The sequence below is a fragment of the Cyprinodon tularosa genome, unplaced genomic scaffold (genome assembly GCF_016077235.1).
Source record: "Cyprinodon tularosa strain WSP-4 unplaced genomic scaffold, ASM1607723v1 ctg178, whole genome shotgun sequence".
In the NCBI taxonomy this organism is placed as follows: Eukaryota; Metazoa; Chordata; class Actinopteri; order Cyprinodontiformes; family Cyprinodontidae; genus Cyprinodon; species Cyprinodon tularosa.
In genome coordinates this window covers 1130387-1145953 of record NW_024038597.1, presented here as the reverse complement: position 1 = coordinate 1145953, position 15567 = coordinate 1130387, and the positions used below count along the sequence as shown (strand labels likewise).

The 15567-nt window shown below is 40.1% G+C and overlaps 1 protein-coding gene across 1 annotated transcript in view; it reads right to left on the bottom strand.

Moving 5' to 3' along the window:
- The window catches only part of ppp3cca (protein phosphatase 3, catalytic subunit, gamma isozyme, a), a gene marked incomplete at its 3' end in the record, with an annotated part of 51859 nt that overhangs the window by 22989 nt on the left and 13303 nt on the right, over nt 1-15567 (bottom strand). The window contains exon 2 of the mRNA XM_038281984.1: nt 2718-2915. Within this exon, the coding sequence (XP_038137912.1) occupies nt 2718-2915 (198 nt within the window). The remainder of the gene's footprint in view (nt 1-2717; nt 2916-15567) is intronic.

Sequence of the window (15567 nt, the reverse complement as noted above, 5' to 3'; positions counted from 1 at the left end):
AAATAAGGGATTCAGAAAAGGGGATTCGGGAAATAAGGGATTCGGAAATAAGGGATTTGGAAATAAGGGATTCAGAAAAGGGGATTCGGGAAATAAGGGATTCGGAAATAAGGAATTCAGAAATAAGGGATTTGGAAATAAAGGATTCAGAAATAAGGGATTTGGAAATAAAGGATTCAGAAATAAGGGATTTGGAAATAAAGGATTCAGAAATAAAGGCCTCGGGAATAAGGGATTCTGTCTACACTTCAGAAATGCTTGTACCATCGACAGAAAATACAATTTTCACTATTTGTGATATTATGATATTATATAAATCTATGAAAAGTGAAGGAGGTTCCTGTCCCGATTTTTGAGAAACTCCTCAAGTGACATTCAAACATCTCCCAGCGTAGTTTTGAGAGGCAGACTTTACAGTCTGCCTCTCAAAACTACGACAACAAGAATCTTGTTGGAGCTCGTCTGTCTGGCTGTGTTTCCTGGACTGCTATAGAAATACACTGAATAGAACTGAATAAAGCTGCTCTGCAATAATAAAAATGGGTCTAAAAGCTGTAACAGCCTGGAGCCGTCGCTTCAGATTTCAACTCTATCCTAAACAATCAGCGCGGACCGTGCAGACCACACACCAGACTGATCGGGTGAGTATTTAACTGAACAAAGGTTCTTCGCCACTGCTGCTGCTCCATTGCCAAAAATCATAACTACATCCTGTCTCTAATTGGTTAACAGAAAAGTTCAGATTGTTTTTTTTATTCTAGTTAAATTTTCCTCGACTTTTCAGTGAAAAACCACGCCAGTAGAAACCTTTCAGATTATAGAAAACTTTAAAAGATAAGATAGGAATGTTCTATGGTTTCCCATTTAAACTCTCATCTGTTTATCTTCCTCCCAATAGGCCCGCCTCCTCATCCTTTAAAGATGGGAGTCGTCACCGATTGGACAGTAAGACGCAGTCAAACTTCCTCCATACAAGTGCTTTGACAGCCATTTTTAAACACGGAGCTTCCTCGGGTTTCAACTCCTCCCAAACATGACGACTGGGTTCTGCTTAATGATCCTGATGAGGAGCTCTTTGACAGACTGTGTTCACTTTTAAATGTCAAGGTCAGCTTCAGAGCGGCAGAGCTGGAGCTCACAGGGAGTCAGTGTCGCGTTTCTAACTTTGGAAAACAAGGGTTGAATATTTGGCTGTTGATTTATCACAGGACTTTTATATCTTTCTTTCTTTGACTTTCAACAAACTTTTACAAGCAGCTTAATCCCAGATCAAAGAGGTTTCTAGAATTTCCTTCTTTCATCTGAGGAATATTGCAAAAATGAGCAATCTCCTGTCCAGGGGTGATGCTGAGAAACTAGTCCATGCATTTGTTACTTCAAGGCTGGACTATTGTAATTCTTTACTATCAGGAAGTCCACAAACTGTAGTTAAAAGCCTTCAGCTGATCCAAAATGCTGCAGCCAGAGTTCTGATGAAAATGAAAAAGAGAGATCATATCTCTCCTATCCTGGCTTCTCTTCATTGGCTTCCTGTTAAATCCAGAATAGAATTTAAAATCCTCCTTCTCACATATAAAGCCTTAAATGGCCAAGCTCCATCTGATATCAGAGATCTGATTGTTCCTTATGTTCCTAACAGAGCACTTCGCTCTCAATCTGCAGGTTTACTAGTGGTTCCTAGAATTTCTAAAAGTAGAATGGGAGGCAGATCTTTTAGTTACTAGGCTCCTCTCCTGTGGAACCAACTACCAGTTTTAGTCCGTGAGGCAGACACCCTGTCTACTTTTAAGGCTAGGCTTAAAACTTTCCTTGTTGATAAAGCTTCTAGTTAGAGTGGCTCAGGTTATCCTGAGCTATCTCTATAGTTCTGCTGCTATAGGCTTAGACTGCTGGAGGACATAGGGACCCCTTTTTCATCATTCTGAAAGTGCACATGTGCAGAAAAAGCTAGCTAAAGGGACGAGCACGTAGGACGGCCTTACGTAAACATATCACCAGAATGATTGACAATTAGATGGACCATTTATTTAGATGATCCAGCTGGAAATAAAAGATCGTTCTCTATACCTTTAAATTCAGAAGTCTACGCATGAGTCATTTTGTTCCAGAGTAAATCCAGCTGTTTAGTTTCTGCATCCAGAGGTTCGTTAGAGAACGTTAGAGAACAAACAGCATGAAGACCAAGGAACCCAGCAGACAGGTGAGGGAGAAGTATGTGGAGAAGATTAAAACTGTGTTTGATCCTGAAACATTATTCTATCCAACAGATGATTGTTAAATTATCATCTAAAATAAAAATGAAACGATAACTGCAAACATGAGAAGACGGACCATCAAACATCTAAAACAGGAGCTGTGGTCTGATGAGACCAAAGCTGGGCTGCACTGCGTGCACAGCTACCTGAACACAGTCTCCCCACTATGAAACACGGGGGTGGCCGCATCATTCTGTGGGGGCGCATGGAGCTAAAAGCAGGACGATCCTCAAGCAAAACCTGCTTGGGCCGCAGCTTCACCTTCCAGCAGGACCCAAAACAACCAATCAGTGGTTTAGAGAAGGGGGCGTGGCCTCTCGGCTGCTTTAGTGCAGCCATATTTGCTCCTACAGCGTATTGGTTGATACAGAGAGAGCAAAGAGCTATGCTTAACAGAAAGAGTGACTTAACTCCAGCACCAGAAAAAGCTTCGACCACCCCCCAGCATGATGCAGCCTCTACCTGTGATGGGCGCCTCCACCTCCAGCATGCACTTCTCCTGGCGGAGGATGTTGGCCCCGTCGTTGATGATCTTCAGAGCGGCGTCCTCCTCCACCCTGCCCTCTTTGACCAGGTGGGTGCGGAGCAGCTCAGCGTTGGGCTTCCCGTCTTCAAATAGCTCTTTCATCGTTAGCTTGTGCTGCGGGGGGTACGGCACAGCTGTTGGGGGAGAAAAAGCCTTTTATTATTGCAGGTCGTAATAAAGCTGCAGAAGTTTTCAGTGAAATGTAAACATTAAAGCGGTGGATGTTAGTAAAGTTAGAGCCTGTGTTCTGTCAGCTCAGCATACCCCATCAGGCCAGCATACCCATATTACTATCTCTGCTCTCCTTCCAGCCAATCACGCTGATTTATTTCCTGATTCAGTCTGGGTTTTGTTGTAGTTTTGTGCATAAAACAACAAAACAAAACACCAGGTCCACTACACACATTAGCTTTTAAAACAAAACATTGCATGTCCATTTGACAGGCATCTTATTAAGAATGATCCACATTTTAACAAGAATGTCTTGCGGATTTTAACTTATGTAATTTTTAACATTTTCATTTTTATATGTAAAGCAATGCACTCCCTGGAAAATTACCTGATATAAGAAAAGAAAATACGAAGCAAAACTATACAGAAATTTGATCATAGATTGAACTATTCCTATAATCCCAACACTGAACAAAATTATTATTACTTTTTTAAGAACCAACTACAACCTTGCTAGAAGTAGGCATCTAGTTCACATTTGATTCACTTTAATTATTTCAATTCTATTCAGTTTATTTCTATAGCTCCAATTCACATCATGTCATCTCAGGTCACTTTCCAGTTCACCAGATCATCCAGTCAGATTGATTCAAAGTTTTCTATCTAAGGAAAACCAGCTGACTGCATCGACTCATTGACTCTTCAGCAATCCCTCACACTAAGCATGCTTGTAGCGACAGTGGAGAGGAAAAACTCCCTTTGAACAGGAAGAAACCTCCAGCAGAACCAGGCTCAGTGTGAGCGGCCATCTGCTGAGGCCCACTGGGGTTCAAGGAGACAGAAGCAGACATAGAAAAAGAAGCATAGATACAAAAGGCAACTGTCAACCAGCTCCACAGGCGGCCCCGTCCAGGAAACACACAGCCAGGCAGACGAGCTCCGAGCCAGCTCCCATGTCAGAGGATGAAGAGAGCACATCCAGTTAGTCACAGTCAGAGAAACAGGACTACACTGGAAAACAGGCCAAGCTCCAACATCTAGAAACAAAGGTGTTGATGGCAGCAGCACAGCTGATATTTCTCTCCAGGATGGAGTCACAGCCAAACAGGAACAGACCAGATGAAGCTACTATGAGAAAAAGCAGAGAGAGCAGAACGTTAGAGATTGAACTAACAGATTCTGCAGAGTGGGAGAATAGAGATAGAATGAAGCAGAATGATGAAAAAGGGGTCCCTATGTCCTCCAGCAGTCTAAGCCTATAGAAGCAGAACTATAGAGATAGCTCAGGATAACCTGAGCCACTCTAACTAGAAGCTTTATCAAAAAGGAAAGTTTTAAGCCTAGCCTTAAAAGTAGACAGGGTGTCTGCCTCACGGACTAAAACTGGTAGTTGGTTCCACAGGAGAGGAGCCTGAGAACTAAAAGATCTGCCTCCCATTCTACTTTTAGAAATTCTAGGAACCACTAGTAAACCTGCAGATTGAGAGCGAAGTGCTCTGTTAGGAACATAAGGAACAATCAGATCTCTGATATCAGATGGAGCTTGGCCATTTAAGGCTTTATATGTGAGAAGGAGGATTTTAAATTCTATTCCTGACAACTACAACCTTGCTAGTAGGAGCTAGCAGTAGGCCTCTATATCATGTTTGATTCACTTCAATGAATCTTCCTTCTGATCCCTCAAGCTGTTGTATCCAAGATGGCATAACGTCCAAGTCAATATCCTCAATGATTGGCGGGGTGGGACGTGTGTTTTGTACGCGTTGAGTAGATTGCTGCAGGTGCAGCTAGACCCTTCTCTAAAAACACTTTAAACTTGGATTATCTCTTTAGTTATGTACGAAAAAACTATTTAATTGAGACTTTTTGGGTTTTTTTGAAGGGCCTGACGCAGTATGCTGAGCTGACAGAACTCTGTCAATCACATTCACTAAAACAAGCCTTTTTATTAGAGATTTGATCAGATGATCCTGGATCAAACGGACCTTCGTTTAGGAATTTAGCAGGAAAATTAGTTTTATTTCTTCTAAAGTCACTGAAGAGAAATATCTGGTAGAGAGAGTAAAGCAACAGATAAACCCTAAAGCAGATATGTAAAACCCAAACAGCCAGACACCCCACACCTGACTTCAACCCCCCCACGCTAAGCTGCCTCTCTCCACCTACGCAATCCTTTTACCGCCATCACAAAGGTCACCGCTTAGGAAGCGGAGCGCGGAGAGTTTGATGATCAAACGGCGGTAAAGAGCACAGGTAAAGGTGGACGGCCTGACAGACGCCTTCCAACGCCCGGCCGCAGCTGAAATAAAGATGGCCAATCCCTCCTCTCACATACTTATAAGGTCTGGATCTGATTACGCTCCACAGGAACCAATATGAAGTATTTTAAAGTTCTGAAACAGCAATCGCTCTGTGCTTCAGCGACCAAAGCAGCTTTGCTTGCAGATCAACCTGCTCTCGCTCAGAGTGATCCAGGCTCTCTCACTCCCACCCCTGAAACAGGTAAAAGGATTACAGTTAGCGAGGCTAATAACAAGCCAGGCAGCAAATGCATTATGCCAACAATTGGCCTAAAGCTGGGATGGATGCAGCTCGGCCTTACAGAGGGAGCAGAGCCGCGACCTGCAGGAATCTGACCTCTGGATGCCAAGTTTACTCGGGTCTGAACTGTGATAGAAAGACATTCGCGCTCTGAGCGATCATTTATTAAAAGCAGAGAGGATGGCAGCCTGCGTGCGGGACGGAGCTGCTGCTGCTGCAGAGCTGGTTTATTTATTAAAACTAAATGAGAGAGTTCATTATCTAAGCCGTCCTTAGTGCCTCATAGTGCTAGCCACTGGCTAGCATTGCTAACCGAACAGCCGTTTGTGTTTGTTCCACTGATCTCTATTCATTGGATTACTGATTGTCCGAAAACAGTGAAGCCACCGTCCGCCATGCTGGTACTCCCCACCCCCACAGAGACGTGCAGTAAAAATGTCTGTGTAGCATTCGGCTGCAAATACCAGCAGTTTGTCTGTAGAGGGAAGATTTCACTGTCACTGTCAGCATATATATATAATTATACGTATAGTTTTCTTCAAGTGATCAGATTCTTGTTGTGACTAAGAGCAAAAAGCAAAATATGAACTTGATGCTTCCTGTTATTTTACCAATTAATGTGGAATTATTAATTTAGCTCTACTGTAAATCTGTCCGATTTAAAGGCTAATGAACAGACGCAGTATAAAAGTATCTGACATCAAACATCCACAATTTACAAACACAGCATTAACAGACATGTACTTGTAATTCAGTCTTTATGTAAAATCTTAAAATTATATGTTATAACAATAATGTAATAAATACATATTACATGTACATCATCAACTCAGCACTTTTGGCTCATCTTTATTCTTCTGCTCCATTAACACATTAATTTAATTGTGATGGTTTGTATAATATGTTATATTACATGATTTAGAGACTTCATAATAACTGCAATGTGAGTGCCTATTTTTTTATTATAAGTTAAAGTTCCGTAAATATTCAAAAACAATCCACTGGACTTGGTTTCCAAGATTTGAAGACGTTTCGCCACCTCTCCAGGAAGACATCCAGGATGTCTGGATCGGCAGTGAGTTTGAGTCTTATATACTCAAAATCACTACGGAATGACTATGACCTGGATGACTGAGAATCTTCATCAGCATAAGTTAAAGTAATCTACTAACATCCAGTCTGTGTCAAAGTGATGAATTTCTCTTTATTTTAAAAGTCTAAAGTCCCCCTGAAAATGAGAAAATCATGGTTGTTCGATGCTGTAGCGCACAGATTGTTTACATTGCGACCGGTCCAACAAGGGAGTACAAATATGGCGGTTGGTGGCTTCCCATTAACTCCGTAATACCAACGGGCAATCAGCGATCCAGGGACAAAGATGGCGCAGGCACCGCGCGGTGGAGGAGAGTTACGTTACCAACGGAGCAAAAAGCAGTGATCATCTGTCTGAACGGTCAGTTAACTGAGTTCACTATAAAGTTCACTATATAGTCCCGACTCTATATAGTGATGGAGAGATTTAGGGGTTAGGGAGGACATTCAGCAACGGCCATGGTTTTAAAAAAACAGAAGAAAAAGAAGAAGACTACGGCATTATGGCTACAATCGGTTCAACGTCTTCCCTGTGGCTATAATCCCACTATTTTGAATGGAGAAGAATATCCCAGTAAGATGCACTTTGTGTGCTGGTGGGCGGGCATGAGAACCGTCTATGGCTAAAAATAGCCCCAGTAGAAACACCTGGCGAGAGCGCAAAGCAACCTTAAGCTAACGAATGAAGTCGGAAGATGATGGCATGAAAAAAGTTTCCAAACAAAAGTGTCAATTATTCTATAGGAACATATTTTGGTTATTGAGCTTTTCATCATAACATAATGCACACCTTCATTTTGTACCGCCTTGTGCTAAATGTTTAGGAAATGGCAAAAGTAGCGTAGCCTCGTGAGACCATCCTGATCTCGCGAGCTTTCAAGATTTCACTCGCTAATCAGTCTGGAGACTCTCGGTTGAAGAAAATTTGGAGCCGTCCACCAAACGAACGTCCAATCAGCGTTGGCTTTGAGGCGGGTTGAGGTGTGACGCAACGAGAAGCGCGACAGTTCAGTCTAAAGAAGATGGCGGCTTCACCCGATGAAACTAGCGTTAGCGTGGCTATCGAGCAAGTTTTATCGGAATTACAGAGTATTTCTTCACTGAAAGAAGAGCAAAACACTGCTCTGGAGGCTTTTCTCAGAGGAAAAGATGTTTTTGCTCTTCTCCCGACTGGTTTCAGCAAGAGTTTGATCTATCAAGTGGCTCCTCTTCGTCGTCGCTCTGTTAGTACGTCATATGCTTCGTTGATCTGATTGGTTTATTTGGCCCGTCTATCACCAACATAGGCCAATCAGCTAACCAGTATTTTCGCCCCTTCCCAAAATTACTTCAACGGAAGGTTTCCAGATGGGTATGCGGAGCAAATCCATCTGGCGGAGTCAGGTTAAAAGTAGCGCTGGTGCCTGGATAAATTCTCTGCGTTGCCTTTTAAAATTATCCAAATTCATCTAATTTCTTCCAATGTAATGACACTGCAGCAAAAAACCTATTTCTCTAATTGGGTTTTCAAGTAATGATATGTGCAAAACTAGATTGAAGTTATTCAAATGTTTTTATTACCGGATTAAAAAACTATTACATCATATTCCACCTTTTCAAGGAGCCTAACACGATATTCAGTTACTCACCAACAAACAAAAAAAGTGAGTTTTGGTGCAGTAAACTCTATTAGAGTATTCTTTATAGTTTCTACGCTGTATTTTTAAGCTTCAGTAAAAACTAGCATTTCTGAAGTAAAATTAAACCTTTTTTCAGTGTAATACATGAAATTTGGGAAAAGATTAAGTTTTACTATTGCTTATACTATTTACAGTGGTTTTAAAAGTACACACATTTGTTACTTAAGTAGACCTAAAAGTTGTTATAAATCCAAGTAGACACAGTTTAACGGTTTGTTGGTTAAATCATATCGTCACAGATTTCACACATTTGTTACTTAAGTAGAAGTATAGATACTGCAGTTTAAAAACAACTTGACCTCTTTACTCAAGTAAAAGTATGTGCTCCAAAAACTTCTTAAAGTATAAAAGTATAAAGTAACCTTTAAAAAAAACATCCAGATGCCACTATATGAACTGAAAGCTCAATTTTTCGACTATTTCTAAACATTCTCTGAGATAGGGCCAAGGATGAGGGAGGTCTTGTTGGTCTCCGTCTCCCGATACGCTCTCGCCTGTGTCCGACCTTTCAGACATTTCAACATCTTTTTCTGAATCCCACATTGTAGCATGGCATAGACAATTCACGTTAGCAGTTTGAAGAACACCTGCTTGCTTCTGATGATTTCCTTTAGCTAACCAATGAGTGTTTGCGTTATATGACTCATCCAATCACACTAGTTTTCACTAGATGTGGGTGGAGCCAATGATCTGCATTGGATGGAGCACATGACGGGAAATAAATATTTATAAAAATTAAACTGAAGCCAAGAGTAACGAGTAACGTTTGTTTTAAAAACCTAAGGAATGATAACAGCTTTTCTGTCACAGTAATACCCATAGTAATATGCATGCGTATTACTATGTGTGTTGCTATGCTTATTACTATGCGTGTTGCTATGCGTGTTGCTATGCGCGTTGCTATGCGTATTGCTATGCGTATTGCTATGTGTGTTACGATGCGTGTTACGATGTGTGTTGCTATGCGTATTGCTATGCGTATTGCTATGTGTGTTACGATGCGTGTTACGATGTGTGTTGCTATGCGTATTACTATGCGTGTTGCTATGCGTGTTGCTATATGTTTTGTTATACGTGTTGCTATGCGTATTACTATGCGTGTTGCTATGCGTGTTGCTATGCCTGTTGCTATGCGTCTTGCTATGCGTATTACTATGCGTGTTGCGATGCGTATTACTATGCCTGTTACTATGCGTATTACTATGAGTGTTACAATGCGTATTACTATGCGTGTTACAATGCGTATTACTATGCGTGTTACAATGCGTATTACTATGCGTGTCGCTATGCGTGTCCCTATGCGTGTTCCTATGCGTGTCGCTATGCGTGTTGCTATGCGTATTACAATGCGTGTAGCTATGCGTATTACTATGCGTGTTGCTATGCGTATTACTATGCGTATTACTATGCCTGTTACTGTGCGTATTACTATGCGTGTTGCTATGCGTATTACTATGCCTGTTACTATGCGTGTTACCATGCGTATTACTATGCCTGTTACCATGCATATTACTATGCGTGTTGCTATGCATATTACTATGCCTGTTACTATGCGTATTACTATGCGTGTTGCTATGCGTATTACTATGAGTGTTACAATGCGTATTACTATGCGTGTTACAATGCGTATTACTATGCGTGTTACAATGCGTATTACTATGCGTGTCGCTATGCGTGTTGCTATGCGTGTTACTATGCGTGTCCCTATGCGTGTTGCTATGCGTGTCGCTATGCGTGTTGCTATGCGTGTAGCTATGCGTATTACTATGCGTGTTGCTATGCGTATTACTATGCCTGTTGCTATGCGTATTACTATGCCTGTTGCTATGCGTATTACTATGCCTGTTACTATGCGTATTACTATGCGTGTTACCATGCGTATTACTATGCCTGTTACTATGCGTGTTGCTATGCCTGTTACAATGTGTATTACTATGCGTATTACTATGCGTGTTTCTATGCGTATTACTATGCGTGTTGCGATGCGTATTACTATGCCTGTTACTATGCATATTACTATGAGTGTTACAATGCGTATTACTATGCGTGCTACAATGCGTATTACTATGCGTGTTACAATGCGTATTACTATGCCTGTTACTATGCGTATTACTATGAGGGTTACAATGCGTATTACTATGCGTGTTACAATGCGTATTACTATGCGTGTCGCTATGCGTGTCCCTATGCGTGTTCCTAAGCGTGTCGCTATGCGTGTTGCTATGCGTATTACAATGCCTGTAGCTATGCGTATTACTATGCGTGTTGCTATGCGTATTACTATGCGTATTACTATGCCTGTTACTGTGCATATTACTATGCGTGTTGCTATGCGTATTACTATGCCTGTTACTATGCGTGTTACCATGCGTATTACTATGCCTGTTACTATGCATATTACTATGCGTGTTGCTATGCATATTACTATGCCTGTTACTATGCGTATTACTATGCGTGTTACCATGCGTATTACTATGCCTGTTACTATGCGTGTTGCTATGCGTATTACTATGCCTGTTACAATGTGTATTACTATGCGTATTACTATGCGTGTTTCTATGCGTATTACTATGCGTGTTGCGATGCGTATTACTATGCCTGTTACTATGCATATTACTATGAGTGTTACAATGCGTATTACTATGCGTGTTACAATGCGTATTACTATGCGTGTTACAATGCGTATTACTATGCCTGTTACTATGCGTATTACTATGAGGGTTACAATGCGTATTACTATGCGTGTTACAATGCGTATTACTATGCGTGTTACAATGCGTATTACTATGCGTGTCGCTATGCGTGTCCCTATGCGTGTTCCTAAGCGTGTCGCTATGCGTGTTGCTATGCGTATTACAATGCCTGTAGCTATGCGTATTACTATGCGTGTTGCTATGCGTATTACTATGCGTATTACTATGCCTGTTACTGTGCATATTACTATGCGTTTGCTATGCGTATTACTATGCCTGTTACTATGCGTGTTACCATGCGTATTACTATGCCTGTTACTATGCATATTACTATGCGTGTTGCTATGCATATTACTATGCCTGTTACTATGCGTATTACTATGCGTGTTGCTATGCGTATTACTATGAGTGTTACAATGCGTATTACTATACGTGTTACAATGCGTATTACTATGCGTGTTACAATGCGTATTACTATGCGTGTCCCTATGCGTGTTGCTATGCGTGTCGCTATGCGTGTTGCTATGCGTTAGCTATCGTATTACTATCCTGTTGCTAATGCGTATTACTATGCCTTACTATGAAAGCGTATTTTCCTTGCTATGTATTAATATTCTCTGCTATGGCATACTATGACTGTTGCTCCTTCCCGATTACTTCGCCTGTTGCAGCGTAACCTTCAGACATTTCACATCTTATTCTGAATCCCACTGAGATGATAGACAATTCACGTTTACATTTGAAGAACACCTGCTTGCTTCTGATGTTCTTTACTAAATGAGTGTTTTGCGTTATATACTCATCCTATTCACACTAGTTATTCACTAGATGTGGTGGAGCCAATGCTCTGCATTGGATGACACATGACGGAAATAATATTTATTAAAATTAACTGAGCCAAGAGTTACATCGAGTTACTATTGGTATTTAAGCAATACAAGCGATGATAACACATCTGTTCATGTATACTAGTAATTACCTATCAGTAATATCATGCGTATTACTATGTCTGTTACTAATGCATATTACTATGCGTTAGCTATGCGTTTACTATGCCGTTTACTATGCGTATTGCTATGCGTATTACTATGGTGTTCTATGCGTATTACGATGTGTGTTACTATGCGTATTGCTATGCGTATTGCTATGCTGTTACATGCGTGTTACAATGTGTATTACTATGCGTATTACTATGCGTGTTACAATGCGTGTTACAATGCGTGTTACAATGCGTGTTACAATGCGTATTACTATGCGTATTACTAAGCATATTACTATGCGTGTTACTAAGCATATTACTATGTGTGTTACAATGCGTATTACTATGGGTATTACTATGCGTGTTTCTATGCGTATTACTATGCGTGTTGCTATGCATATTACTATGCCTGTTACAATGCGTATTACTATGCGTATTACTATGCCTGTTACTATGTGTATTACTATGCCTATTACTATGCCTGTTACTATGCGTGTTACAATGCGTATTACTATGCGTATTACTATGTGTATTACTATGCGTATTACTATGCCTGTTACTAAGCGTATTACTATGCATGTTACAATGAGTATTACTATGCGTATTACTATGCGTGTTTCTATGCGTATTACTATGCCTGTTACTATGCATATTACTATGCCTATTACTATGCCTGTTACTATGCGTGTTACAATGCGTATTACTATGCCTATTACTATGCGTATTATTATGCGTATTACTTTGCCTGTTACTAAGCGTATTACTATGCGTGTTACTATGTGTATTACTATGCGTATTACTATGCGTGTTACAATGCGTGTTACAATGCGTATTACTATGCGTATTACTATGCGTATTACTATGCGTGTTACAATGCGTGTTACAATGCGTGTTACAATGCGTATTACTATGCGTATTACTATGCGTATTACTATGCCTGTTACTATGCGTATTACTATGCCTGTTACTGTGTATTACTATGCGTATTACTATGCGTGTTAGGATGTGTATTACTATGCCTGTTACTAAGCGTATTACTATGCCTGTTACTATGCGTATTACTATGCCTGTTACTATGCGTATTACTATGCCTTTTACTATGCGTATTACTATGCCTGTTACTGTGTATTACTATGCGTATTACTATGCGTGTTAGGATGTGTATTACTATGCATGTTACTAAGTGTATTACTATGTCTGTTACTATGCGTATTACTATGCCTGTTACTATGTGTATTACTATGCCTGTTACTGTGTATTACTATGCCTGTTACTATGCGTGTTACAATGCGTATTACTATGCGTATTACTATGCGTATTACTATGCGTGTTACAATGCGTGTTACAATGCGTATTACTATGCGTATTACTATGCGTATTACTATGCCTGTTACTAAGCATATTACTATGCGTGTTACAATGCGTATTACTATGCGTATTACTATGCGTGTTTCTATGCGTATTACTATGCGTGTTGCTATGCATATAACTATGCCTGTTACTATGCGTGTTGCTATGCGTATTACTATGCCTGTTACTATGTGTATTACTATGAATATTACTATGCCTGTTACTATGCGTGTTACAATGCGTATTACTATGCGTATTACTATGCCTGTTACTATGTGTATTACTATGCCTATTACTATGCCTGTTACTATGCGTGTTACAATGCGTATTACTATGCGTATTACTATGCGTGTTTCTATGCGTATTACTATGCGTGTTGCTATGCGTATTACTATGCCTATTACTATGCCTGTTACTATGCGTGTTACAATGCGTATTACTATGCGTATTACTATGCGTATTATTATGCATATTACTATGCGTGTTGCTATGCGTATTACTATGCCTGTTACTATGCGTGTTACCATGCGTATTACTATGCCTGTTACCATGCATATTACTATGCGTGTTGCTATGCATATTACTATGCCTGTTACTATGCGTATTACTATGCGTGTTGCTATGCGTATTACTATGAGTGTTACAATGCGTATTACTATGCGTGTTACAATGCGTATTACTATGCGTGTTACAATGCGTATTACTATGCGTGTTACAATGCGTATTACTATGCGTGTCGCTATGCGTGTTCAATGCGTTTACTATGCGTGTCCCTATGCGTGTTGCTATGCGTGTTCGCTATGCGTGTTGCTATGCGTGTAGCTATGCGTATACTATTGCCTGTTGCTATGCGTATTACTATGCCGTGCTATGCGTTACTATGCTGTTGTATCGTATACTATGCCTGTTGCTATGCGTATTACTATGCCTGTTGCTATGCGTATTACTATCTGTTGCAGCTATACTATGCTGTTACTATGCGTATTACTATGCGTGTTACCATGCGTATTACTATGCCTGTTACTATGCGTTTACATGTTCTATGCGTATTACTATGCCTGTTACTATGTGTATTACTATGCGTATTACTATGCCTGTTTCTATGCGTATTACTATGCGTATTACTTGCGTACATGCGTATTACTATGCGTATTACTATGCGTATTACAATGGTGTTACAATGCTTCAGCGTATTACTATGCGTATTACATATGCGTATTACTATGCCATGTTACTAAGCATATACATGTATTACTAGCTATACTATGCGTATTACTATGCGTGTTTCTATGCGTATTACTATGCGTGTTGCTATGCAATACTATGCCTGTTACTATGCGTGTTCAATGCGTATTACTATGCCTGTTACTATGCGTGTCTACAATGCGTATTACTATGCGTAGTCTATGCGTGTTACAATGCGTGTTACAATGCGTGTTACAATGCGTGTTACAATGCGTATTACTATGCGTATTACTAAGCATATTACTATGCCTGTTACTAGGCATATTACTATGTGTTACAATGCGTATTATTGGTATTACTATGCGTGTTTCTATGCGTATTACTATGCGTTATTGGCTATGGCATATTACATGCTTTACAAAAGCGTATTACATATGGATTATTATATGCCTGATACATGAGTATTACTATGCCTATTATATGCCTGTTACAACGTGTTAAATGTATTGCTATGGTATTACTATTGTTACTATGCGTAACTATGCTGTTACAAGCGTATACTAGCATGTTACAAGGTATACATGTATTACAATGCTTTTCATCGTATTACATGCCTTTTATTTAGCCATACATGCCTATCTATGCTGTTCCTAATGAGTGTTACAATCGTATTACATCCAATTACAGCATTATAGCGATTACTAGCCTGTTACTAGCTATTACTATGCGTGTACAGTGTTATTACTATGCGATTACTATGGCGTGTTACAATGCGTGTTACAATGGTAATACTATCGTTTACATGCTATTACATGGTTGTTACAATGCGTGTTACATGCGTGTTACAATGCGTATTCCTATGCGTATACTATGCGTATTACTATGCCTGTTTCTTGCGTATTACTATGCTTTTACTAGTGGATACTATGCGTATTATATGAGATGTGTTAGGATGGTAATTATATGGCCCTGTTACTAAGCGTATTACTATCCTGACTATGTAACTGATGCGGTATACATGCCTTTACAAATAGCGTGATTAATAGCCCTGTACTATGCTTTACGATCGCCTGTTACTGTGTATTACTATCATTAT